Source organism: Artemia franciscana, chromosome 4 (genome assembly GCF_032884065.1).
Source record: "Artemia franciscana chromosome 4, ASM3288406v1, whole genome shotgun sequence".
NCBI classification, from domain to species: domain Eukaryota; kingdom Metazoa; phylum Arthropoda; class Branchiopoda; order Anostraca; family Artemiidae; genus Artemia; species Artemia franciscana.
The window spans coordinates 53,748,873-53,775,089 of NC_088866.1; the positions used below are offsets into that span (position 1 = coordinate 53,748,873).

General features: G+C 33.8%; 1 protein-coding gene across 2 annotated transcripts; it reads left to right on the forward strand.

The window, feature by feature from the left end:
• The first annotated feature begins 193 nt into the window (after positions 1-193).
• LOC136026596 (retinal rod rhodopsin-sensitive cGMP 3',5'-cyclic phosphodiesterase subunit delta-like) lies at positions 194-23,563 on the forward strand. 2 transcript variants are annotated; one of them, XM_065703313.1, is made up of 6 exons: positions 194-283; positions 6,383-6,560; positions 13,664-13,726; positions 14,262-14,397; positions 15,900-16,021; positions 22,549-23,563. In XM_065703313.1, the coding sequence occupies exons 2-6, from the start codon at positions 6,457-6,459 to the stop codon at positions 22,628-22,630; spliced, it is 507 nt and encodes a 168-aa protein (XP_065559385.1). In that variant the 5' UTR covers positions 194-283; positions 6,383-6,456; the 3' UTR covers positions 22,631-23,563. The 2 variants fall into 2 exon arrangements, with proteins under 2 accessions (XP_065559385.1, XP_065559386.1); XM_065703314.1 differs by having other exon boundaries at positions 269-318.
• Positions 23,564-26,217: the final 2,654 nt, after the last annotated feature.

The following is a 26,217-nucleotide window of genomic DNA, read 5'->3' on the forward strand; positions in this document are numbered from 1 at the left end:
ATGGCTCGCCTTATCAAGATCTAACTTCCGGGGCATCTTAAGGGGGACTTTTATTTTTTTTACGGCATCCTTCAGCTGATTTGCGAAATAAAAAAGAAAGATGTGCAAAACAGGGTAAACTAGATAAACTAAGGTGTATACAGGATAATCTAAGATGTCCAAGACAAGGATAGTAATATTTTTATAGATGACACTCACATACTTTTTTTTTTATCGACGATTCATAAAAGAAATTTATTAAATTTTCGATAAAAAAAAGTTAAAAATAACCACTTATAAGAAGGTACTAGTACAGGAGATATTACGATTGAACATGGGGTAGTGGTATAAGGATTTGTAGCCTTTATTTGGTTTGACATATTACGAGTAGTAGTATTCAAGTAAATTGTTTAGGTATCCTATTATTATGGGCTAACATCATCACTCTTTAGGCCTAGAAGACCCCCTACACACCCTAATAATCAAATATGTGACTAGGCTATAGCATACAATAAGTTGCACATATTCAGTAAGTTACATATTGTATGTTTTCTGTTACATTGCCAAGTCAGTTGAAGAGCAATGGGGAAAAGAGCAATGTAACCTGTAAAATATTCTAGTAAATTCCAGTTTAGCTACTTTTCACTATCTTAGAAAAGGGCTAGGTTAGGAAAATTGAAACTTTCAGTAATGATTCTAGGGTCCAAAGCACACTCTGGGAGTGTAGGCTTTCTATTGCTGAGCTTCCATGTTAACCCTCTTCTAAATTTCCTTTCTTGACAGGTCTATTAACTATTGAAATTTTGACAATAAAAATGTGTTATAATTCTAGTTAATTGACTTCTTGATATCTCAGAAAGGGTTTAGGTTAGGAAAATGAATCTACAGACTGAAGTATGTCCCTCTAGAGGGCCCTGACCTTTGATGACCTTTAAAATGTTTGTGTTATAAAAGTGAAACTTTGCAAAATAGATCTTCTGCTTAATTGAAGTACAACTAAATTGCTTTCAGCTTCATAATTTTGCTCAATTCCATTTTATAAGGTTTTAAAGATACTCAAATTCATTTTCTAAATTTTGAAAAAAAGATATGACCCAAAATTCTACTCAAATAATAGGAATTGTATTTTCAGACTAAAGGCAGAGAAAAAGCAACTTTTAACTGAAAATTAAGGTAAAATGCTGTTTTGTCAAAATTCCAATAGGTAATAGACCTGTCATGTAGGCAAATTTCAGGGACCTCTAGAGAGAGAAGGAGTAGAGGTGGGTACTTTAAAATACCTTACCAGGACATACTTTAGCCTGTAGACCCATCCCTGAAAGTTTCATTTTCCTAACCTAAACCCTTTCCATGATAGCAAGAAGTCAATTAACTAGAATTTTACCTAAATGTTATGTTATCAGTTTCTTCTTCTCTTGTTTTATTTCTGAAAGTGCAATTCCTATTAGGGTAAAATTATAGCAGTTCATATAACTGGCTTTCCTATAAAGTGATTATACTATTTGAAGCCTTTTTTAATGTTTCTTACAAATATGATAATTGCTTTTACCACAATATTTAAATTTAAGCTCTTAAAAATGATGAATTTTCAATTAAAGTACAAGTTATCCATTGTTTCTGACAAAATAATACTATATTTTCTCTATGCTATTTTTGACATAATAATACTACATTTTCTCAGTACTAAATTTATTTATAATAAGGTTAGGTTAAAAAGTGCTTAAATTTGAAATGAAGATAGAAGCAATTATTATATTCATAAAGAGCATAAAAAAGGCATCAAGTGATATGTTCACTTTATGGGTAAGCCAGTTATATGAACTGCTGTAATTTTACTCCTATTAGGCTATTTGAATAGAATTGCCATATCAATTTTTTTTCTAAATTTAGTAAAGTATTTGCAGACCTTTGATACCCCATAAATTAGAATTTAGCAAAACTGTGAAGATGAAAAGAGTTTTTTGTACTTTATCATAGTAGAAGAAAACTGTACAGCCATAATCAGCAATATAAGGCTGATGTTGTTTTCACCAAACACTTCCTCTTGTGTAACTATTTAATTGACACTGAAGTTTTTAATGCACAGCAGCTTAGGCCAAAGAACTCAATCACAATTACTCTAGCAGGATCAGCACCAAATGTCCCAGTATTGTTCACTGTGAATAACCCTTCAATTGGATTTAAAATAGCCAAACAGTCTTTTGAAAGGCATATACTTAAAGATGCAGTACAGTTCTGTAAAGACAATTTGAAAGAGGATAGAGAAAGCATAGAAATTGTCTAAAAAACTTGGAGCCAATAGAGTAGTGATTTTCCATCTTCTTTTTATAGTGTATTTAGTAAGCATAGTTTATCTTCTGAAAGTAAGTACTGTTCATCTGTGATTGCTGTTGATGTAAATAATGGAATGCAAAGTGATTCAGTACCTAGTTCAGAATCAGCAATATTTGTCACTGCTGAATCTCTTTCAAGTAGTAATAATGTTTCATCCCTTCTGTTTCAGTTGATGTGTACTGACCACATTGTCTCAGAACCAAGTGGAGTAGATAAGGATGAAAAAGATTATATAGAAAAATGCAAGGAGTTTCTATTACTAGTAGCCAATGTAGATCAGTTAAAAAATAAAATTAAGCAATTAAAAAGCCTTGTAACAAATAAGGGATATGGTTTGGTAATGTTAACAAAGATGAGTCCCAAGAATAGCAATTCTCAATTGGAGAATAGTTATATCTATATTCCAGGTAATGCCAAACTTGAGTTAAAGTAATTGCAGAAGGGATCTATTGGTAATAGTTATAACAGAATATAATGTTAACATGGTTGATAGTCCCCCTATTAGTGTTTATATTGAATTTGTCTGCTTTTATTTAAAGGTTCCACTTGACCTGATATTACAAGAATTGCTTGTATCTGTAGAAGCCCTTCAGCTCCATCGAAAAATTGTTGCAAAACAACCCATAGTAGATTATTTTTGAACAATTACTGAGTATAATAAAGGTAATTTGGTAATAGCTATGGACTCTAATTTCCTACAAATATCATGGAAAGATGGATTGGTTATCATGAAGATGATGCTACACAACAACCATTTCTTGATTGTATACATGACCTCCCCCTATGTCAAGCTGTTGATAAACCAACAAGATACAGAATCTTCCAGAACCCAACCATTTCAAATCCATCCCACAGTGGGATGCATTTGATGTTCAATCATTTACATAATCAAGTATGGGGCAATTAACAGATCAAGATGGATCTTAATTTGTTCTGAAGTACAAATAAAGGTAAAGCAGAAAATCTGTTTTGCAAGGATTCACATTCATAAAAAAATATTTTTAAAGGTCATCAAAGGTTACTACCCTTTAGAGAGAGAAAAAGTAGAGATAGGTACTTCAAAATACCTTCCCAGGACATAATTTAGTCTGTAAACATATCCCTGAAAGTTTCCTTTACCTAACTTAACCCTTTCCCAAGATTGGAAAAAGTAGCTAAACTAGCATTCTACCAATATTCTTTTCTCCCAGTTTACGCTTAAAAATTCTGAAAACAACTTTAAAAATTCTAAGATATTTATCATTTCTGAAACACCTTTATTTACACCTTCAGTGTAGCATTCTAAATGACCAAATATTTCATTTACTTTGGTTGTTGTGCAGGCACCCATCTCTTCCCTATGTACTAGGACTTAGGCTCAAAAAAGACAATTGTCAGTAATTTATGGTTTTCTTTAGCTGATATGGCAAAGAATTCCACTTTGTTCAACTTTTTTTTCATCCTTGACTAGTTCACAGAGACAATCTGGTTGGCCAAATCTCATTAGTACTAGTTTTTTATTGCATTCATTATGCTGTTTCCAGAGAAAAACTAAAGTACAATTAATAATCAACTGATGCTTAACTATGGCTAACATGGCTCTCAAATATGGCTAACATGGCTCTCAAAATTCAATTCAACACTGCAGTTCAAATAGTGTTTCTTCAAATAGTGTTTAGTAATAGTGTTTCAAATAGTGTTTAGTGTGTATCTTCTATAATCATTAAATCATGATTGTATATCCAGAAATTATTCATTCTAACATTATTCATTTCACTGATAAATTATCACATAGGGATGTACTTACAAAATATCTGAGGTCAGAGTCCAAAACAAATTGAATTATAAGTAAGTCTAGGTTACCAAATATTGCTTATAGCCAAGTACACAAAATGGTTGGTCAAGAAGCTTATTACTTTAATTAGTCCAGAAATATCCAATTTAAGCAAGATGCTCAGATACCAATATTTGAAAAGAACATTTTTTCCACCATGTCATCCCTTAAGCCATTTTTAATGGATTTTTTGGAGATCTTGAACAAAGCAGCTGTTCTTCAGAAGAATTGAGCTTTTAGGATCCACAATGAAGATCATTAAAGTATTAAACAAGGAAAATCAAGATAAACAATTGTCATATGACAAAGCAAAGAAAGGAGTAATCACACAAATTATGAGCTGGTGTGTGTGTGCAGGGGGAAGGGGGGAGTGTTTAGGGATCAATCTTCTTACCCAAAGTCATTTGCTGTTTTCCCAAGAAAAGACTGCTCAGATAGCCACTAGACAAGCCAACTTAACATTAGGGTATGCTTTACCAGATATATTCACAGGAATTTATTTTGCAGGAGATGTATGTTTTTTACTGCCCACTTTAAAGATAGAAATCCCAAGTGGAGTAATATAAAAACAGAATAAAAGTACAAGAAAAATACTTCAGGTGAACACTAATAAAGAAAAATATCACAAAAATATGGTACTTTATCCTTATCATGGAATTACCTTTCCAAGGAGTTCAAGTATAACTCAAGCTTTAAAAAATAATAAAAACAAGAGTGGAGTGTATTTTTTTTATCAAATAGCTGAGACCAAAAAGGAGAAAGAGTAAGAACATGAGTATGAGGCATAACAATGGAATAATACATTTGTGTGCAAATTTGACAATTCCAAGAAATCTTAGAAGATATAAGCATCCCATCTGCCTTATGAAATTTACTAGAAAAATCATAAAAAAACAAACAAATGTTGATTTTACATCACAAACAATAGGCAGACTAAGGCACACTAAACTTGAAGCTATTTTAACTGTAGGATTACCAAATTTCATATTGGGAATTGGGTATTGCTCTCATGGTGAAAAAAAATAACCTCCAGTGTTTTCATTAAACACTAGTATATCCATATATGTTTTCCTAAGGGCTGTGAAATTCTCTTCCATTGCATTAAAACACGAATTTAAGTTAAATATATCATGTGTATAACTCAATATCAACCCATAGATCCATAAACCTTGTCCTTATTACTCTCTGGCCCACTTTTATTATATAAAGGTTAGAAAAAGTGGGGCAAATTAACAACAATTTTAGTCCAAATTTTTAGTCTTATCAAATCTAAGGTGTTTTTATATTAAGTCATATTAAATAGGATGTTTATTTTAGGAAAGACAGTAATAAAAATAAGCACTTACAAAAATAAGGACAAATTTACTTTTTATGGAAAATAAAAATCTCTTTTCAGTTTTAAATCATGCAATCATTTTGTATGGCTAATTTGGTCTTAGGAGAGGATGCATTTTGTATGGGAGGCTTCACCAGATTGGACATGTTATAAGGATTTATTGGACAATTCAATAAAAATTATTGGGTGAAACCCTGTGTGTGCACCTACATGCAGTCTCAGTCTCAACTTTTCTGGGACATTAGTGTTTTCCATGAGAATAAAAGGAAGAAAAGAACCTTAGAAACTATGATATTTTTGTTTTTTCCTGTATGAAATTACAAATATTTGAATGGAACTATCATACAAACAACAGGAAATCAGATCTTTGTATATTTTCTAGATTTGTTTCTACATTTAGAAATAAAGCAATAATTATTGATCATGTACCAAATTATCCTAATCTGTAATACTTATGATTGTTAGTTCCAGAACACGCATGTCAATTTTGGCAAGTAAAATCAATGGGCATTCAAAATTGATTTCTATTTAAGCTGTGAATGTGCAATTGATGTTAAACTATTTGGATTTAACATTACATAATAATAAAACAAGCTTTGGCTGGGGACAAACTTTATTTCCCATCAATTACACTTATGTTTTTTTATTGTTATTGTTGTACTTTATTTCTCACTATTAAACTATTATCTTCTTGTTCTTGCAGCAGGACCAGGTTTTTTTGCTTCACATAGTATCTGAAATTCAAAAGTTGTTTGGGAATTTTTTTTAACTGTAAGCTCCCAACCTCTGTATTCTGACAACGCTGTATTCTGAAACCAATTTTAGTTCTCTCCATAAAAAGGTCTATATATATAGGCTACTGCAATGGTTTATCAGGTATATGTGCTACTGACAAATTGTAAAATCTTTTTTACTTTCAGGTACCAGAGATTGTTAATTGTATGATTGTTTCTTGCAAAGAAGTAAAAGGGTTAGGAGAAGAAGTAATAGAATAATGAATAAAACTGAAGCTGAAAGCGTATCTGAAATTGCACAACAATTTGGAAGCTCTGATGCTGTATTGTCAAAGGCTGAGAGTATTTTAAGTGGTTTCAGGATGTATGTTGCTTTATTTTCTAGTTTATTTTTCATTTGTTGCTGGATGGAATCTTTTGTTGTTAAGTAATTTCCCTGAATTTTTTCCTTGAAATGCAAATTGGGCAAGGCTATGTGTCATACAGAGCTGTATCTAGGGGAGAGGCCTGAAGAAGGCAAGTACCCTGGGGGGCACACTAGAGGAGAGGTGGTAGGACAAACTGAAGAATAAAATTAAAAAAAATTGTTTAAGTTTATGGTTTTTTTTTGTATTTTCTACAATGTTGTTGTAAAAGAAGATAGGATTTTACCATGAAAAGTTCAAATAAGAGCTGTATTTGTGACATACCATCCCATTTCTGCGAAATGCTCATTGAAACATTCTTTGGAAAGTCCATAAAAATTGTTCTGATTTGACCTTTTCATGGTAAAATGCCACTTTTTATGCAGTTGAACAAAGATTGTAATATTTACAGTATTGACTGTGTATTAGGGGACAGGGAAATATTTATTCGACCCCCTCCACACCACCCTGCTAAGAAAACACCTAGATCCATTTATGAGATCATGTAACAATTGGATAAGTTTCTTCCTAATAATTACTTGTTGTATATGTGGATTTTTAAGCTGATCATATTATTTTAATAATCAGCAATATTTTTAGTGGGAATCAAAATGATTGGTAAAAATAACTCATCATACTTTGGTGTGTCACATATATTTTGTAACAATCACCTCCAATTAGTCTCCTAGCTACCATATTTTATTTCATTTGGTGTAAAGAGCTGTACAATTTGTTTTGTCATCAAGTATAGCTGCTTAGAATTTTATTTAGTTGATTGTGTTTCAAAGTTTCACTGTATTCCTAATGCAGCTTTTTATGATGAAGTAAAAAATTAAATACTAAAAAATAGTTTTCCTTGTGCTCTATTCAAGTGCATGTTTACAACCTAAATTCACAAATACATGCTTGTGTAAAGAGAGGGGCGAAGCAAGTCCGCTAAAATTGGCTCTAAGGATCCTGTATCTTCTAGAAAAATTGAAGAATAGACACTTTATTATTTCAGACCCCTCCCTCCAATCAGAAAGTTCTCAATTACTTCTCTTCTCTATTTTTTTTACCATTATTCTATCTATGTTTTGGTTTGAACCTGTTTATTATCTTTATTACTAGTTTTCAATGTTTTTCTTTTATGTAATGAGGAACTTACACCATGATTGTTTTGGCCTTAAAAATGCACTTTTTAAGCTTTACGTCTTCCACCCCCTCCAATATATCTTTAACATATATTATCATAAAAATCAGAATTTGATGTCAATAGATATATGAAAAGAATCGGCTTATTATGCTGATCTAAATATACAACGTTAACTAAGTGTAATTTTATCCATCGAAGGTAATACTAAACTTGCCTGATTTTTCAAAAAAGGGAGAAATACCCCCTAAAAGTCAAGGAATCTTAATGGAACTCACTTCCTCAGATTCAGCGTACTCTAGAATCCTACCAAAAAGATTGGAGGGCTTCAAGTCCCCCTCGCACGCCTCTTTTTTCGGCAAAGTTGTTGAATCAAAATTGAAATAGCCGTTTTGCTCTGAGGGGTGAACTTTTCAGGGGAAATTTTATATGGGAGAGAATTTGCCAGCATTTCTTTAAGCAACTCCTATTATTTGTCTTAATTTATCTTTGCCAACTCAATTTTACATGAGGAGATGTTAGTGGTAATTGGGTTGGATAAATTTTTACCAGGATTGGATTGTCTAGATGATCTTTCCATGGAAGGAGAGCTGGATTTCTTAGCATTATTTAAAAAACAGTCAGTAATTAAATTTAAAAAAGCAAGCTTTTTCAACTGAGAGTAATGAGTAACATTGAAGCTTAAAACAAACAGAAATTATTAAGTGTATGAGAAGAGTTGCCCCCTTTTCAATATCTTGTTCTTTATGTTGAAGTTTGACTTTTTGTCCCAATTCTTCAACAGTGACTCCTGAAACATAAGGTTTGGTTTATTAGAGCAATAAGAAGCTTTTTTAAAAGTACTAAAAACTTTATCGTGAAGAGCAAGGAATTTAGGAGGGATCAACCGCCCTCATATACGTAATATTTTGTCTTCGATTTACGTTTTAATGTTGCTCCTTACTTTCAGTAAAAATAACATGTTTTAGAACTTATTAGAACAATAAGAAGCTTTTTTAAAAGTACTAAAAACTTTATCGTGAAGAGCAAGGAATTTAGGAGGGATCAACCCCCCTCATATACGTAATTATTTTGTTTTCGATTTAAGTTTTAATTTTGCTCATTACTTTCAGTAAAATAGAACATGTTTTTTTTTTTTTTACTTAATCTTAAGTTGAACCAATATAGACAGTAGTATAAAAATCATTTACAATAATCTTTTTCTTTTTTTTACTGAGGATTGTTAAAGTCTAATACTAAAAATTTCCTAGAAACCGTTTTTGGTATTCTTCAGTTTTCTTTTTTCTCTTCTCAGAAGGTCTTTTTTGGATGATTTTCTTCTTTCATTTTTGGCTTAAACGAAAGCTTTTCAGTTTTCCAGTGTTCTTAAATTTAACAGCAAATTAAACACTTGAAAATATTTTTACAAATTCTTTACTGTTTCATACAGAACGCATTCTTTTAGTTTATTTTTACTGGGTTTCTTCAGTTCTAACCTTATACAAAAAATATGATTATATAAGATATTATATAAGAAATATAAATCCCCTCCCCCCTAAAAAAGTCTTTTGTCTTCATTTTATTGCATGTTGCTCATTTTAAGCTGCCAATTTGATCTTATATATAAAAAGAGAGAGCTTTCATTTCTTATATAGTTAAAGATAATCTTTATTTTAAGGCTTTATAAGTCCAGAAAATAACTTTTCAGGTATGGTCTTTAAAATCAAGCGATTTGACTTGAATTGTTAGCGCTTGGTCAAAAATTTAAACTATAAGCCATCCAATTACCAATTTGCTATGAGGAATATGATATCATTTTGGAAAAACAATAAACCAATATAGGACCGGGTTGGATCAGTACAGGATCTGTACAAGACACTAGGGTATATAGCACTACGAAAGGTACCCTCTGGCAATATCTGCAGTTAAATTAAAGGGGAAGCTTAAGAAGGGTAAGTGCTTATCAGCTACTTTTGACGCTGATAGACATCAGGAGAGAAATGTCCCAGGAATAGTCGGAGATGAGATGGGAAGGCTCGGAATGTATAAATTTGTAGGCAGATTGATTGATAAAAAAAATAGGTTTGAAGTAGCTGAAAAAAGCTTTGGAGAGAAATTTTTTAATACTAACTTACTAGCAACAACTCACTGTAGCACCAAGCCACCTTTGGCTCATACAGCTCTGCGTGCTCCCCCTCATCCTATTCAAAGCCGAACTCTTTATTGCCTCCCATAAAGCTTCAATTTCCTTTAAATCCTTTTTTATGACCTCTTCCTTCCCCTTTTGGGATGATCTGCTGTTCATTTAGCCCCAGATGGGAGAGCCAGAAACAGGTTTTTTCTCAGGGGGGGGGGCAAATGTAGACTGTCACTTCCTGCTTCGCCAACAGTACTTCAAATATTTTAATTCTTGCCCATAAATATTATAATTTTAGCTTTTTTGCCGCCCCCCGCCTGGGGTGCTTGCCCCTCTTTGCCGAAAATAGATGACGAAAATGCACAATACTTTGTAATTCTTTATCTCCAAAGCACAGTTAGATAAGATATTTATTTTTTTAAATTGCTATTTCAAACCCACAAAGAGCTGAATTTGGACTTCGGAGTCGACAAATCATATGGTTACGTGAAAACTGGCAAAAATGCAAAAATAGCAACGAAAAAAAATCATAATGAATATAAGTCAATAATTGAACTGTAAAAAGTCAAAAAGCTAAAAAGGTAAAAACAGGTCAAACTGAACTTAAACAAATACAAGTTAGATTTTTTTTGAAAGGGACAGAAAAAAAGTGGGGGGGGGGCAAAATAAGTGAATAAATACAAAAGAGAACGAGATATAAATATATATATGTATAAACTAAAAGGGACACTAAAAACTTGTAAATAGTTGTAACTGCATAAAGTTACAAACTTGTAACTGCATAAAGTCAATAAAAGAGTTGAGAAGATAAAAACTGGTCAAAAAAGGGGGAGGGGACAAAATAAGTGAATAAACGCAAAAAAAGAGAACGAAATATAAAATATATACAAATTAAAAGGGACACTAAAAAACGAGTAGGGGAAGGGGGTAAAGCAAACAAATAAGTTCAAGAACCTGGGTAGCACCATCAACCAATAAAAAAAGAAGAAACTAGTGGGATATTCTATTCAATTTAGGGGGCAAATTTTTTTTTCATATCTGGAAGTAACGCAGCGAATAAGGGGACAAAACAGGAATGGGCTCAGAAACAGCTCGAGGCGGCTGTATTCTGGGTGGGGAGCGACGTTTGGAGAAAACACTTGCCGTCCGAGGGTTTGTTGTTGCATATTTTGCAAAATGAAGGACCAACGAAACCCTCCTTCGCTTAAATGTTTCCAAACTATCTTTTTTTAGTAGCAGAGAGTATTTCACCTTGCCTTCATTGAAAATTATTCGCAAGGCTCTTTTTTGGATTGTATTAGTTTTTACCGATCCTTTGTGAGAGATACCAGGTTACCAAACTGGACAAGCATATTCGAGATGGAGGCAGACAAAAGACGTGTAAATCTTTAAGGAATGGGAAGGGGGACGCTAATTTCTTTTTTAGGAGCTTAAGGAGGGTGATAGACACATTTGCTCTGCGGATTATGTCTTTGACGTAGATATCCCACTTTAAGTTTAAAGAAATTTTGATACCGAGTAATTTAAATGAGGTCAGAAATTTTGGGAGGGATAGGATTAAGAAAACAGGACGAGGATTCGAGAAAACAGATTGGCATTATCATGGACTTAGAGGGGTTTTACTGTCATGTCGAAATCCAAGGCCGCATCTCTAATTTTATTGAGGATACTCATAGGATTTCTCATTAAATTTCTGATGCAAGTTTCAACAACCGTTAGGTCATCAACATTTCCATTGGTCAGGAAATTCCTTCGTGAGGCTACTAATCTTGACTGAAAAAAGGAGGAGACCTAGGAGTCCCCTCCTTGACCTACATAACTAAAAAAAAGGAGGGGACAATGGCATACCTTTGGGTATGCCATTGTGGACAGGGAGACGATTTGAATAATGATTCAAATCTGCGATCTATTTGACAACCTGCGATCTATTTTTTAGGAAGGATGCAACCATTTTCACCAGTAAGGGATCAATGTTGAACTTGGTGACAAGTTTTTCAACTAAAATATTGTGGTTAATTAGGTCAAATGTTTTCTGAAGATCAGTGGAAATTGAATTCAGCTAGGTATTAGGCTTTCACCTTTCTTTTATTATAACCATAAAAAATAATATCGAACCACGTTTCCTGTACAGCTTTAGTATACGGTTAATCAAATGAATACCTAGAAATATCCTAAGACTGCAGTAAGGAATTCCGAAAAAAACTAAAGTTTGGTCAAAGAGAGAAGGATTTTGAATAAAAGGTTTCTGGAGTGGGGGTCTAAGATCTATCAATCTTGGGACTGATATCCCTTACAAGGACAATTGTAAAGTAGTGAAATTATTTGAGCATTAACAAGAGATACGAAGTGTAGGCTCTGGATGAAACTGCTGAGGATGTTCATGTTATAACTAGACGATGTGATAATTAAATATCATATTGAATGAATTAGAAACCAAATTATCTAAAAATTGAGTGGTTGTCTTACAACTTACAAAATGCACTAGATGTAGCAATTTTCTTTCAAATGAGCCTTTAAGCAGCTCTCATATGATGTTCCAGTGCCCCACTAGCAACAAAGAGAACACAAGGTACATAAAGTGCTACCCATGTAAATAAAAGTGACTTTCCTTGTTGTTCATGGTGGGGGTTGTTCTTTTCCCGTATAGGGTTTTCGTCAATGGTTATTCCAATGTGTAATTTTCGTTTCAATCTAACTTTATAATTTTTACTATTGGGATACTCACTATTGAAATAATACTCACCATTGATCAGTCAGCTGCAAATGACAATTTTTTCTCTGTAGATAGTTTTTTTTTTTAAATATTCTTTGAAATTTTTGGTTATAAAATTTCAGGTATTGCTGCAACCATGATATGCTGTATGATATCACTGTAAAGGGTCACGTTGGCAGAAAGGTTAAGATTGTCGGGTCTTACTTTTTCTTTATTTTTTCTTACTTATAAACCATAATTTTCACGATCCAGCTGGGGCTAATCCAAAGCAGGACATCTTCAGAAGGAATTGAGAGAAGTCACAAAGAAGTATTTGTAGGAGGTTGAAACTTCATTGTAGAGAGGAAATAGTGAATATATGAACAAAGTGAGACGAAAAGAAGAATGTGCTGCTGTGTAATCCAGAGATTGCTTGGCACTGTGATGAGTTGTTAGAAGCAGTAGGTACTTTGAAAACAGCGAAAACGGATTTAGGCCTCAGCTGCCGTACGCAGGGAAATGACAGATTTGTGCTTGACGAAATATGACTCTTTTTGCTTGTTTTTAAATATTGTAATTTTTTTCTATGGTTCTGTTTCTTGAATAGACAACTAAGCTATTTAAGCTAGAAATAGGAACTTTTTAAAAGTAATTTGGAACCTTGGGCATTGCTGTAGGCTATACAGATATAACAAAAAACAACAAGGACAAAAAATGATACTAAGTTCAAACACACATAGGATTTTGTCGCTATTTTCAATTAGAAATTTATTTAAGATATCCCATAAAGTTGTTAAGGAAACTTTAAAGGTTTTTATAGTCTATTACTAAAAAAATCTATAGGATGTATAGAAGAATTTTCAAGTTGAAAATAAAATATTGCCCCAAGCTGCTAAGCAGGAGGTGAAAAAAAATTAAGATATATCAATGGTTTCTAATTTTTATCATAAAATACGGTCGATTTTATCTTTTTTTGTGTTTATATCCACCCCCCTCCCGCCCTGAATAAAATCCCGAGTAAGTGCCTGTTGGGATATATATGCATGCATTAGTGTTTTCTGTTTGCGTCTTTTGGAAAATCTGTTCATTCGGTTACTCCTTATTTTTTTTTGTTTTCTTTCAGAAATTGGCTTCGCTTAGTCGATGTAGACTCAGGAAATGTTCTTTGGGAAGAAAGCAAGGATATGTAAGTGTTTTTACAGTTATATGAAACTGACTGTGTCTGTCAACTGTGCAATTTAAGCTGACTGCATTCTTGTTAAAGGAGAAAACAGAAATCATAACAAAACCTAAAGGATTTTTTTCCCTGTTACTATCAAATGAAATTAGATATTCTTATAATCTTTCTCTAACTGCCAGAATACATTGCTAATGTCAAAAATTAAAGTGAAATTAGCATAGTTGGTGTAATTGGCAAAACTAGTGTAGTAACAAGTGTCTGATCTCAGTTTCTGAAAAAGGAAATTGCCAAGTTGCCAAGAAATGCTAAATGTAATTCGTAATGTAAACGTAAATGCTAAAGTTGAGTGCCAAAATATAAATAAAATTGTCAGTCCTAGAGTTAAAGGGCTGTTTTATTTTTGTGTTGGCCTGCCACACACTCCCTAAAAAAATTCAAAAGGTTCAAAGTGCTTATAATATTTGTGTAAAATATTAATACTCTGCTTATATTGGTGTTTTATTGGTAAGCAATAGTTTGCTAACTGTTTTCGTTTATTTAGATCGTCGCCCGACGAGGAGCACAGCGCTATAGTACCCCAAAGCATATTAACGTGTAGAGCTGTCGCAAGAGAAGTAAATTTCTCGTCAGTTGAACCAATGGAAAAATTTCGAATCAATCAGCGTGTCCTTTTTAAGGTAATTTATTCCGAGTTTTTTAATGTTAATGATTTTGATCTTCTGTCCGTCACCTGGCGGCTAATTGTTGTATCAAGCTTTATTTATTTAATTTTTCTGTTTTTAATCGAGCATTGTTTTGATTTTAGGGAAATTTACCCCACTTATTTACTAGTTCCTAAAATCTCAATTCTGTTTTCTGTCACTCACCTAGTATGTAGCTTGAGTAACAAGAACATTTTGTTTCTTTTTTTGGGGGGGGGGGGGGGGCGATTTTGTGTTTTGGAGGTAACTTGACCCTAGTTTGTTTACTAACTGTTGGTATCAAAATTATGTTTTCTGTTGCTGGCCTGGTGAGTAACTTGAGTTGAAAAGTTATTCTGTTTTTTCTTTTTTTTTCTAAAGAGAGAGGGATGGGGGGAATTAAGGTTTGTTTCTTTATTAAGGTAATTTATTCCCAGACTAATTATTGTTATCCCAATATTATTATAACCCGATATTATTATTTAGAATCTGATTAAATATTGGCATGCCAAAATTATTTTCTGTCGGTGATATGTTGAGCAACTTGAGTAGCAAGATTGTTTTTTTTTTGCTTCTTACACAGCTTGTTTGAAATCTGACTAAGTCGTTTGGCTGACGTTTCCTAGCTGAAACTTTTTTTTTAATCGGCGATACAGGCCAAATCTGACTTAAAGCCGATTATTAAAACAAAGGAAAATATGGGAGACATCGCTAATCTACGCTTTTGCGTTGGCTATGACAGGAGAAATGTGCGAAGATGATTTGCCTGATCATTTTTTCCATCCTTGAAAAGACTGAAAGGGTGTTTAGCAATGACCTTTGACATAAGCAGTGAAAAAAAAGGAGTTGAGTCATTCTCAAAATGTGTAAGAGCATGAGGCTTGGGGTACTTAGAGGAATCTAGGGAAGGTAAACAGAAAGGGGTTTGCGAAAGCAGAGGATGGGTCCCCCCCATTGAACTTCCTTGATGAAGGACAATAAAACGGAAAGCAGCACCGCCGGTAGGGATTGTAATATTCTTTATCTTTACCTTACATTCTAAAGTCTCTATAGTGAATAATTTGATCCAATTGTTTGCATATTTTCTTCATAAAATTGTGGTTAAAAGATGATGATAACATTCTAAATTTGTTGTTATATTTTTCCTAATCACGTTGTAAGTGGTCAGTTGGCACTTGTAGCCCACTGGCTCTATTGTGGCAGTCCCCTTTAGTGTATATAATTATTATTAACTATAATAACTATATAGTTAATAATTTTAACTATATAAAATATATAAATATTTTATATAATTATACTATATAAATACTATATAAATAAATACTATATATTATGTAAATATTAACTATATAAATTATTAGTTAATAATTTTAACTATATACCCTTTAGTGTATAGATTTGTTATTCACAAATCTATAGACCTATAGTTTCATATAGTTCATAACAGTGTATATAAATATTCACAAATAAATTAACCTATAGTTTCGGTTTTCCTTTAGAATCGATTGTTAGAAGAATGGAATTTCGAATTTGGATTTGTTATCCCAAACTCGACAAACACGTGGCAATCAATAATTGATGCTGCACCCGAATCACAGATGATGCCTGCTAAAGTACTCAAGTAAGTAGCTATTTCTATCAATTGATTATGTCGAATTCAAGCCTACCGAGCGAACCGTTAACAATTACAGGTTTTCTTGTTGTTTTTGTTTTGTTGTTTACCAATTTCGATGAAGAGCGTGAAAAAAAGCTTTTTGTTCGAAAAATGTCCTTCTCTTCTTTAAAGGACAGAAGGATAAACAGTTAAGAGCATAGGGTCGAATCATGTTGGCCCCAGGGTATCACATGGGGCCCTTAAATCATACTGAATGGACATCCTTACAATGACTCTGAGTTCGATCTTTGAAACCTATGTTTCTTATGGGATATTGGCATATTTTAGGACCCTTATCAACTTGTAAATTTGTTTACGCCGTTTTGATTTTCTTTTTCTTGCTTGACGTAGAGATTGTTGTTTGATCACGTAATATTTTCGCTATATCCCGGAGCTCACCCAGCTGCTTTACTTTTTGCGTGAGACTCTTGAAGTATAGCTAACGCAGCAACAACAAAGGGTTTGAAAACGCCCCCCCCCCAATGTTTATCCGACTCGTAAAAATGTAACAGACATGAATGTAAACAAATTTTTAATGTTTTTTAATTTTTTTTTATTTAAAAAAGTTTTTTTTAATGGGAAAATGAATTGGCAATTTTTTTACCGTTGCGATTTTTTGTCGGTTATCTTGTTGTCAAGAAAGTCGTTATGCCATAGCAGCCATTTTTATGTGGAATTGCAGCTCTGCAAACCTTGTTTATGAGAGCCAAGCTTTACTATCTTCTTTAATAGATAGAAATTTGTTAAGTAGAAAAAACAGTGTATGCCAAGGCTGCCAACATCTTCTGAGATTGTCCATATTTATTCAACAGGAATTTTTAAATTAACATCTCTGTAGGACTGGTGTGAAATCGTATGAAAGGTGAATTTCGTGACAATAGAGTAGCTGCATTTTTCTGTCGATGGTTACTAGCATTTTCATTTCGCAAACTTTTTTTTGTGAGGGGGGAGGGTATCAGAAGACCCTGATCAGGAACTTTGTAATCTCTATAGGGCTATTGTTAAATCATATAAGATGAGAATGTTGAGAAAATGTCACAATTGCATTTTTTCTGTTCTTGGTTACTAACATTGTCACTTCGCTTAGGTTTGTCTTTTCTTTTTAGCAGAAAAGCCTGTTCAGGGAGGATATAGCTGACCTATCAGCGGAATTAATGTGAAATCATCAGGGTCATATCCAGGATTTTTTTTCGTGGGGGGGGCAGTGGTTACAAAAGGATTGGGGGGGAGGGTGCTTTAAAAAACAACTCTAAGAAACGCATAAAAAGTTTGTTTATATTCATTTTTTTATGTTTTTATGAAACACATTTCGAGGTCGATTCAAACCCCTTAACCCCCCCTGGATATGGTCCTAGACACTATATGAAAGTTGTATGTCGTGACACTGCTTCAAGTGCATTTTTTCTCTTGTGTTTACTAACCTCATCATTTCCTGCCTTTTCATGAATTAAAATTTCATGAATTAAAATTGCCTGTTATCCGTCGTGTGTGCCAACGCCACTGAGCTCTTGTTTTTTTTTTTTTTTTCGCTTATTTGCTTTTTCCTCTTTTTTATAGTTATGATTCACTTGCCCTTTCTGTCACCATCTTGAGCAGGTCACTTTTATTACTTTATGTTACTTTTTTATGGCACTTGGTATTAATCAAGTGACATATAGCAATCGCAAATTCTGTCGGTCTGTCTGTCTGTCGGTCCCGTTTTTGCTGCTTTAGGCACTTCCAGGTAAGCTAGGACGATGAAATTCGGCAGGCTTATCAGTGACTGTACCAAATTCAATTAGAAATAGTCGTTTTCCTGATTTGACCATCTGGGGGGGGGGAGTGGGGGGGGGGGGGCGGTTAATTCGGAAAAATAGAAAAAAATGAAATAATTTTAACTTACGAGCGGTAGATCAGATCTTAAAGAAATTTGATGTTTGGAAGGATATCGTGTCTCAAAGCTGTTGTTTTAAATCCTGAATGGACCTGGTGACATGGGGGGGGGAGTTGGGAGTGGGAAACCTAAAATCTTGGAAAACACTTAGAGCGGAGGGATCGGGATGAAACTTGGTGGGAAAAATAAGCACAAGTCCTAGATACATGATTGATATAACTGGAATGGATCTGTTCTCTTTGGGGTAGTTGGAGGGGGGGGTTAATTCTGAAAAAATAGAAAAAATGAGGTATTTTTAACTTACGATGGGTGATCAGATCTCAATGAAATTTGACATTTGGAAGGATATCGTGTCTCAAAGCTCTTATTTTAAATTCCGACCGGATCTGGTGACATTGGGGGGAGTTTGGGGTGGGGGAAAACCTAAAATCATGGAAAACGCTTAGATTGGAGGGATCGGGATGAAACTTGGTGGGAAAAATAAGCAGAAGTCTTAGATACGTGATTGACCTAATTGGAACGGATCCGCTCTATTGGGGGTGGGGGGGTTAATTCTGAAAATTAGAAAAAATGACATATTTTTAACTTACGAAGGAGTGATCGGATCTTCATGAAACTTCATATTTGGAAGGACCTCGTAACTCAGATCTCTTATTTTAAATCTCAACCGGATCCAGCGTCATTGGGGGGGGGGCAGTTGCGGGGTGGACCGGAAATCTTAGAAAATACTTAAAGCTGAGAGATCAGGATGAAAATGAATGGGAAGAATAAAAACTTGTCTAAAATACGTGACTGAAATGACCGGACCTGCTCTCTTTGGTAGAGTTGGGGAGGGGGGGGGGGGATAATTCGGAAAAATGAGGTGTTTGCAACTTACCAAAGGGTGACCAAATCTTAATGAAATTTGATATTTAGAAGGATCTTGTGCTTTAAAGCTCTAATTTTAAATTCTGACTAGATCCTGTGACATTAGGGGGAGCTGGAGGGGGAAACCGGAATTCTTGGAAAACGTGAAAATTTGAATATTTTTATCTTGCGAATAGGTGATCGGATCTTAATGAAACTTGATATATATAGAAGGATCTTATGTCTCAGATGCTCCATTTTCGACTCGAATTGGATCCGGGGACATAGGGGGTTGGAGGAGGGAAACAGAAATCTTGGAAAACGCTGAGAGTGGAGAGATCGGGATGAAACTTGATGGGAAGAATAAGCACAAGTTCTAGATACGTGATTGACATAAATGGAACGGATCTGTTCTCTTTGGAGGAGCTGGGGGGTGTTAATTTGGAAAAATTAGAAAAATTGAGGTATTTTTAAATTAAGAACGGGTGATCAGATCTTAATGAAATTTGATATTTAGAAGGAATTCATGTCTCAGAGCTCCTATTTCAAATCCCGACCAGATCTCTTGACATTGGGGGGAGTTGGAGAGGAAATCTTGGAAAACGCTTGGAGTGGAGGAATCGGGATGAAGCTTGGTGGATAGAATAAGCAAATGTCCTTGATACGTGATTGACGTAACCGTACTGGATTCGCTCTCTTTGGGGGAGTTGGGGGGAGGAGTTCTGTGATTTGGCGAGTTTGGTGCTTCTGGGCGTTTAAGGACGATGAAAACTGGTAGGCATGTCAGGGAGCTGCACAAATTGACTTAATAAAGTCGTTTTTCGAAAGTCGACCATCTGGGGGGCTAAAGGAAGAAGAAAAATTAGAAAAAATGAGGTATTTATAACTTACGAGTATGTGATCGGATCTTAATGAATTTTGATATTTAGAAGGACATCGTGACTCCGAGCTCTTATTTTAAATCCTGACCTGCATTAAGCCTCTGATTTTCCTTTTAAATCAATCTATTGATTCCTAGAATTTTGTTAGAGCTCATACCATATGAGCTCTTGGCTCTTAGCTCTTCTTGCCTCGTCACAAGTGCCATATGAGCTCTTAGATCTTGTTTTAGTCTGAAACAATATTAGCTGTGGAGGAGATTGAGAAAATATTATGGGACGGATCTAGTCGTTATTTTGGATTTAAATATATAATATTTATTTGGAATTTAATTTATCGACAAAATAATTACTCAGGTACATTTGCTTGATCTCCTGTAACAGATGTACCACTGCTATTTCGTAGCATAGGCTACCTGAGGCTGTTTGGTGTTGCAAAGAGCTATTAGTAATGGCAGTAACTATGAATTTTCTTGTGATACACAGCGACGAATTGAGTTAATAGTGATGAGCTAAAGACGGCACTGGAGCTTGCGTACTAAAGAAAGAAGAGGAAGATACGTTTCACCTTTTCAAAATAAAACTTGTCCTTGAGGTTCCAAACACGACTCTGTGTGAACAAAGCGTACATGGGTCATGAAAGAGCGGAATAGCTGGCTTGGGCGTGTCATCCACAAAAAAAAATGCTGGAGACCTGAAATTGTTGAGCGGTCAAGTTCCGTTAAGTACCTTGGGATTATTATTGATGAAAATTTATCATTCAAGTACCATATAAAAGCTATAAGTAGAATACTATCGCGGAATTTAGGGATTATCCGTAAATTAAAACACTTTTTTTCCTTTAAATGTTTTATGGTTATTATATTTTTCTCTGATATATCCGTATATTTTGTATTATTCTTCTGTATGTATTGGGACTTTCCCCTCAATACTTCGCCCAATCCGCGTACTGCAGAGTAATGCCAATAGATCATTTTGTGGAATAGGGAACCGGGATTCGGTCAGGTCAATGTACAGTATAATTAATGCAATGCCTGCAGATGGATTGCGTGATTTTTATACACTGGTATAAAACTTTTATGTACAAGTATTATTATCGGCGTGTTCCATAATGCTTTAGAGGAATATTTCTGGAAAGATCTAATGTTCAGGGTCACAGAACTCAAACAAGTGGAGATACTGAGGTTCCTCGCCTAGTTTCAAGTAGGGCTGCTTTTTCAGTTATTTATAGAGGGGCTAAGTTGTGGAATAAGGTTGTACCAAGTACCAAAGAATTGTCCATTAATCAACTTAAAACCGAGCTGCGTGTGGGGTTGCTTGGTAGGTATACCTTTGAAACAGACTGAGATTGATGGAATTAATACTGGCAATAATTGTTTATTATTATTTTTTTGCTTCAGGATCATGATATTATCTTGTTTTATTGTGTATGAATTATTTATGTAAGTTTTTTATTTCTCAGTACGAGGTTTCACCCTTCTGCTTATTATAAATTAACTTGTTTTTTTTTGTTCTTTGTTTTTACTATTTTTTTCTTCTATTTTTCGTTCTTTTTTGTTAGTAGCTCACCCTCGCAAGCGACGCTTTTGGTGTGCTACCGATTGATTTTGTCTATGTTATTTCTTTTGGATAATACATTAATGCTACTACTACTGCTACTAGGCTAGGAATGACATAGTATGAACGCTGGAATGATATAAAACATCATTCCATCGTGTCATTCATCTATCATCATTTTCCATCAAAACATGAGACTGATGTGTCATTTTTGGCTAGTTCATCGTTTTGACGGGATTGTGATAGTAGTTATAGCAGCTTGATTTCTTTGCAGCGATTGATGTCTTTTTTTCGAATTAGAAGCTTTGAATAAGGTAAGCTGGAGGAGGAGAATGGTTGCCAATGTGTCAATGTCAGTATATGTCAATCAGCCACTCTTTTACGATCTTTTACGATCAGCCACTCTTGCGATCTTTTACGAAATTTAAGGAAATCAGTCTTAAGTTTGGAATCATGGAGAAGTATAAGTATTAAACCTTACTCCCCAAAAGCAATTTTAATTGCATATATTATTGTTCCTTAATATCAACGGTGTATTATTTCGAATCTAGGAATTTTTCGGCAGTGAAACTGGAAATGCTGTTCAATCCCTAGGGTTAGCCTTGGTTACTTATACATAGCAAGGTATTTACTATTTGCTTGCCTGAAATCTCATTTTTGACTTGAGGCATCCCGAATCAACCACGCCTTACTTGAAAATTGTATAAAACCAATCAAAAATCTGTTTTACATGCGTATACTTGTTTATGTGGAGCAGAGAAATAAAAATTAACCTCTGTTACCTCTAGCAAAAAATTCTAAATCTCCGTACTCTCCCTTCCAAAAAAAACTTCCTAGAAAATTTTGAATCGATCCATCTGTCATGGGACAATAGAGAGCATACCTACCAAAATATGTAGAAAATTTTTCACTTTTTCACAAAGCCTACTGACTGTATGTAATCACTAAAATGAGATATACTCAGTTACCTCTAGGCTTCGAGTATATAAAAAAAAACGTATACTCTTTTGTGAGCAACTGAAAGTTATTGACTTCGATTGTAAAATTACTCTAGAGAAGTACTTGTTTCAATCCCCATTTGTATAACAACACATGCTTGTTTTCAGATTAGTGATTGGCTGGGTTTTACAAAAATTTGCCAACTATATAAAATAAGTTTGTTAACTTATTAACATTATTTTGACTATGTTCATTAGTTATAAGGTGGCTTCACTAAAAGGCCCATTATCTGGAGCCTGTATTTATAGTGACACATCTTTTAAGCTAAGCATGGCTCAATATCCCTTACCTTTGATGAAGATGACGTAGCGGGTTTTTTATCCTTTTTTTCTTTTTTTCAGCGGCAATGTTGTTATTGAAACCAAATTCTTTGATGACGATCTACTAGTAACGACATCTCGAGTACGACTTTTTTATAGTTGAGAATTTCAGACAAGAACAGATCATGGACCAATATGCACAGAAGTTCAGCACCTCATCTAGCACATTTAAGCTATTTAATATTCAGCTGCTTTTGTTTCCGTTTAGTGCTACTAATCATATCATTTGAATGTTTCATCTCTCGGCTTGATAGCATATTGAGTTTTCACAATATATATCATTTCTATAAAAACAAACCTGCTTGACAACTGGCTTCACCAATACTCTCAGTAAAAATTTGGAGATATGGGAAGGAAGGAGGGGGTGGGGGAGATCTGGTGTCTAGTTAATCAAACGACATTAGATCTAATTATAGGCGCGAAAATCCAAGTTCGTGTTTTTTCGATTTGTTTCTTTTATGAAAGACGGTCTTGGAAAGAAGCTATTATTAATTCAAAAGACATTAAGTCTAATTATAGTCGCAAAAATACTAGTTTGTGTTTTTTCCGATTTTTTTCTTCTATGAAAGAGGATCTTGGAAAGAAGCTATTATTGTTGGATTGTTGTTAATAGACGTCTTTTGGCTTTAGATTAATAGCCTATGTTTTTCCATCCCTATAACTGCAAGTTGATATAGTAGCCTACTTTTCAAACAGCCCAGTATAATTAAACTGCACTCTTGAACATTTCATTATCTACTTGATGCGTTTTGAACTATGGGAATTCTATCGAACTAAAGAAGAATTTTTTATCCTCTGTGTCAAAGAAAGTCAAGATTTGTAGAATCTGGCTTTATCCAGGTTTTGGGGGATTTTAGACAGTTATGAAAATTAAAAATACTAATATAGAAAATCTAGGCGCATATTTTCTTTTAAAGTTGAGCGAGTCTTGTCTTACTTCCTTTTTTACTGTTTTTGCTTTTTAATTGATCTCGGTTCTACATCGTATTTGATTCACTATTGTTTCATGTTGAAATAATAAAGCTATGTCTGGCAATTTTTTTTCCAACTATGGTTTTTTATTTGTTTTGTTTGAATTTCATGTTTATTAGGGAATAAACAATGCGAAAGTAAATTCCCACATATGAGTAGTCACACATAGATATCAAGGCAATGTCAATTTTTTGTCCAGTAGAGCCGGGGTAGCCAAACCGTGTCACATGGGCTGAACTTGGCGTATTGGACAAAGTCTGTCGTCTCTGTTGCTTCTAAAAGGCGTATCTGACAGTTTAAAGCCTTGTAAAACAAATGCCAAAAAGTCGTTGTTCAGATGTATTCAGAGAGAGCATGAGCAGAGCAGTACGTGTTCAATAACTCTTGTGTCCTCCTGATTTACATTTTCCTGCTGATTATTACTTTGATCCATTACCAGGGGCGTAACAAACCCCACTAAAATTTAGCCTCTTTAAAAATTATATCAAAATTAATATAGGCCTAAAGTATTCAAGCATCCACAAAAATACGGTTTTCTTTAGTATATTTTTGCCTTTAAAGAACTCTATGGCTCATTTTTTTATTGTCATTTTCAGCTGACTTGGGAAAATCGGCTGCAACTTGCCGCTCTCCCCCCCCCCCCCACAGAATTTTGACGAAATTCCGGAACTCTAATTTAAACGTGTGAAAACGTGAAATTAAGTGGAATAGCAACGATGTGATGCCTGACCTTCTTACGTCTGTATATATATTGTTAGCACATTGTAATTAAAACTCAACAATTTTAGTTGCAAAATGCTAAATAATTCCTTCATGAAATGTGAATTGACAATAGATGCACTCAACTAAGCAGCATTATTTCTTATTAGAATTTGATTAGATATAACAAGTAAGCAGGGTCATTGTAGGTCTTTACAGGCAAGCACCTGAAGGTATGTATTACGTATTTTCCTGCAATTAAGGGAGATGTTCCACCCTGCCCTACCCATATTACAAGTTTAGTCAAGAGATAATTCTCAAAAGCGAAGGAAGATGAAGAAGAAAATTCTCTCATACCCTTTTCCATACTTATCTGAAGGCTTGTTGAGAGTAATAAAATTTTGGACATCAAAACACACTTTTTGAGGCTTCATACATGCACCTCCGCAGTACAGAGAGATCACTGACCACCGTTTCTTATAGTTCATGTATAAATATTCTCCAATGTATATAATTTTCAGATGCCTCTAATGGATTGATTCAGTTAAAAGAGGGTTAAAAATGATTATTTTTATTAAGTGTTTTTTTCGCATGAACTACGTAAGCATCAGGGAACAACTGTGCCTACGTTTGGATTGTGGTCTCTGGAACTGACAAGCTGAATTAACTGCTTTTTAATGTTTTATATCACTAAAGCTTTTCAAAATCTCCGCTCGATAGCCTCTTGGTATTCTTTGGATCAAAATTTTGATCTTGTTCCATAAAAAGAAAAACATTATTTTTCCGTGGTGCCTTCTCATTTAAAATTTGTAAAGCGTATTAGAACTTTCAGTTTATGTATTAATAACCTCTCCCAATATTATTGATCTACTGATGGGATAGGAATCACCCATGAGGGAAAAAAACGAAACGCCTCTGTGAACATTTCTTTCGAAAAGAAATGAGCAAAATTTCGTTGTTTTGCATATGGAGGCTTGAAAATTCCACTGAAAGGGACTCCAATATACTGAATTTGATAATAAAACGTTTGTCAAGATTACTACCATTTTTTAATTTTTTTCCCCAGGCTTCTTAAAACAAGTTGAACTTTACTCAACTTTTCATAGGTAATTTCAAACTCATTGAATTTTACATATTTAGAAGCATCATTAAGGCCCAATTCTTTTGACATTAAAATTGTTATCGTAATGCATTATTGTAGCTTCTATTAACATTAGCAGAAGTCGCTTTTTGCTAGCAGTTTGGTACCACCAATTGTTTGCCCAGACAAATATTGCTAAAACGTAAGTCTAACCTGTAAGATATTTTAATTCCCGGTGAGGTTTGTGTGAATTAAAGATTCCAAAAAGGTATTTTATGAATGGAGGGTATTGGGAGACAAGGGGAAGGAATAATGTATTAATTGTACTGCGGAGCAAGACGACTAATTTCGCAGTTGTTTGTTTCCATCGTCAATAGTTCGTTGTTCAATATGGTAAAATATTTGAATCTTGAATGCCTTGTGACTCTTGAAAGTTCTGACCCTAGGTCACAGCAAAGAACCTAGTTAATTGAGAAAAAATGTTTGCAACTAGATACTCAAGGCAACCCTGCCCTGGTGGCAGGGTTAAATTTTAATTTTTAATATATATATATATATATATTTTAATTTTATAAATTTAAATAAATAATTTAAATAAATAAATTTATTAAATTATTTATTATTTATTTATTATTTATTATTATTAATATTATATTATAATAATAATATTATTATTATTTAATGATTATTATTTAAATTTAATAATAAATTTAATAATAATTATTTAATAATAATTATTATTATTATCATAATAATTATTATATTATTATTTATTTATTATTATTTATTTAAATAAATAAATTTAAATAAATAAATAAATTTTCTTGTAATGTGGGATGGATTCGACATTTTTAATTGCATTCCAGTTTTTCCCTAGATTGTGTAACTATGTTCTGTTGTCTATAGACAGCCTTCAAATTCCGAAGATCCACTGAAAA

What these genes read in the sequence shown, in the direction of transcription:
- LOC136026596 (XM_065703313.1), top strand. Translation starts at nt 6,457, where the DNA reads ATGAATAAAACTGAAGCTGAAAGCGTATCTGAAATTGCACAACAATTT. An exon ending in TGGGAAGAAAGCAAGGATAT is followed by an intron (nt 13,727 to 14,261) that starts GTAAGTGTTTTT and finishes TCGTTTATTTAG; the next exon opens with ATCGTCGCCCGACGAGGAGC. An exon ending in ATCAGCGTGTCCTTTTTAAG is followed by an intron (nt 14,398 to 15,899) that starts GTAATTTATTCC and finishes GTTTTCCTTTAG; the next exon opens with AATCGATTGTTAGAAGAATG.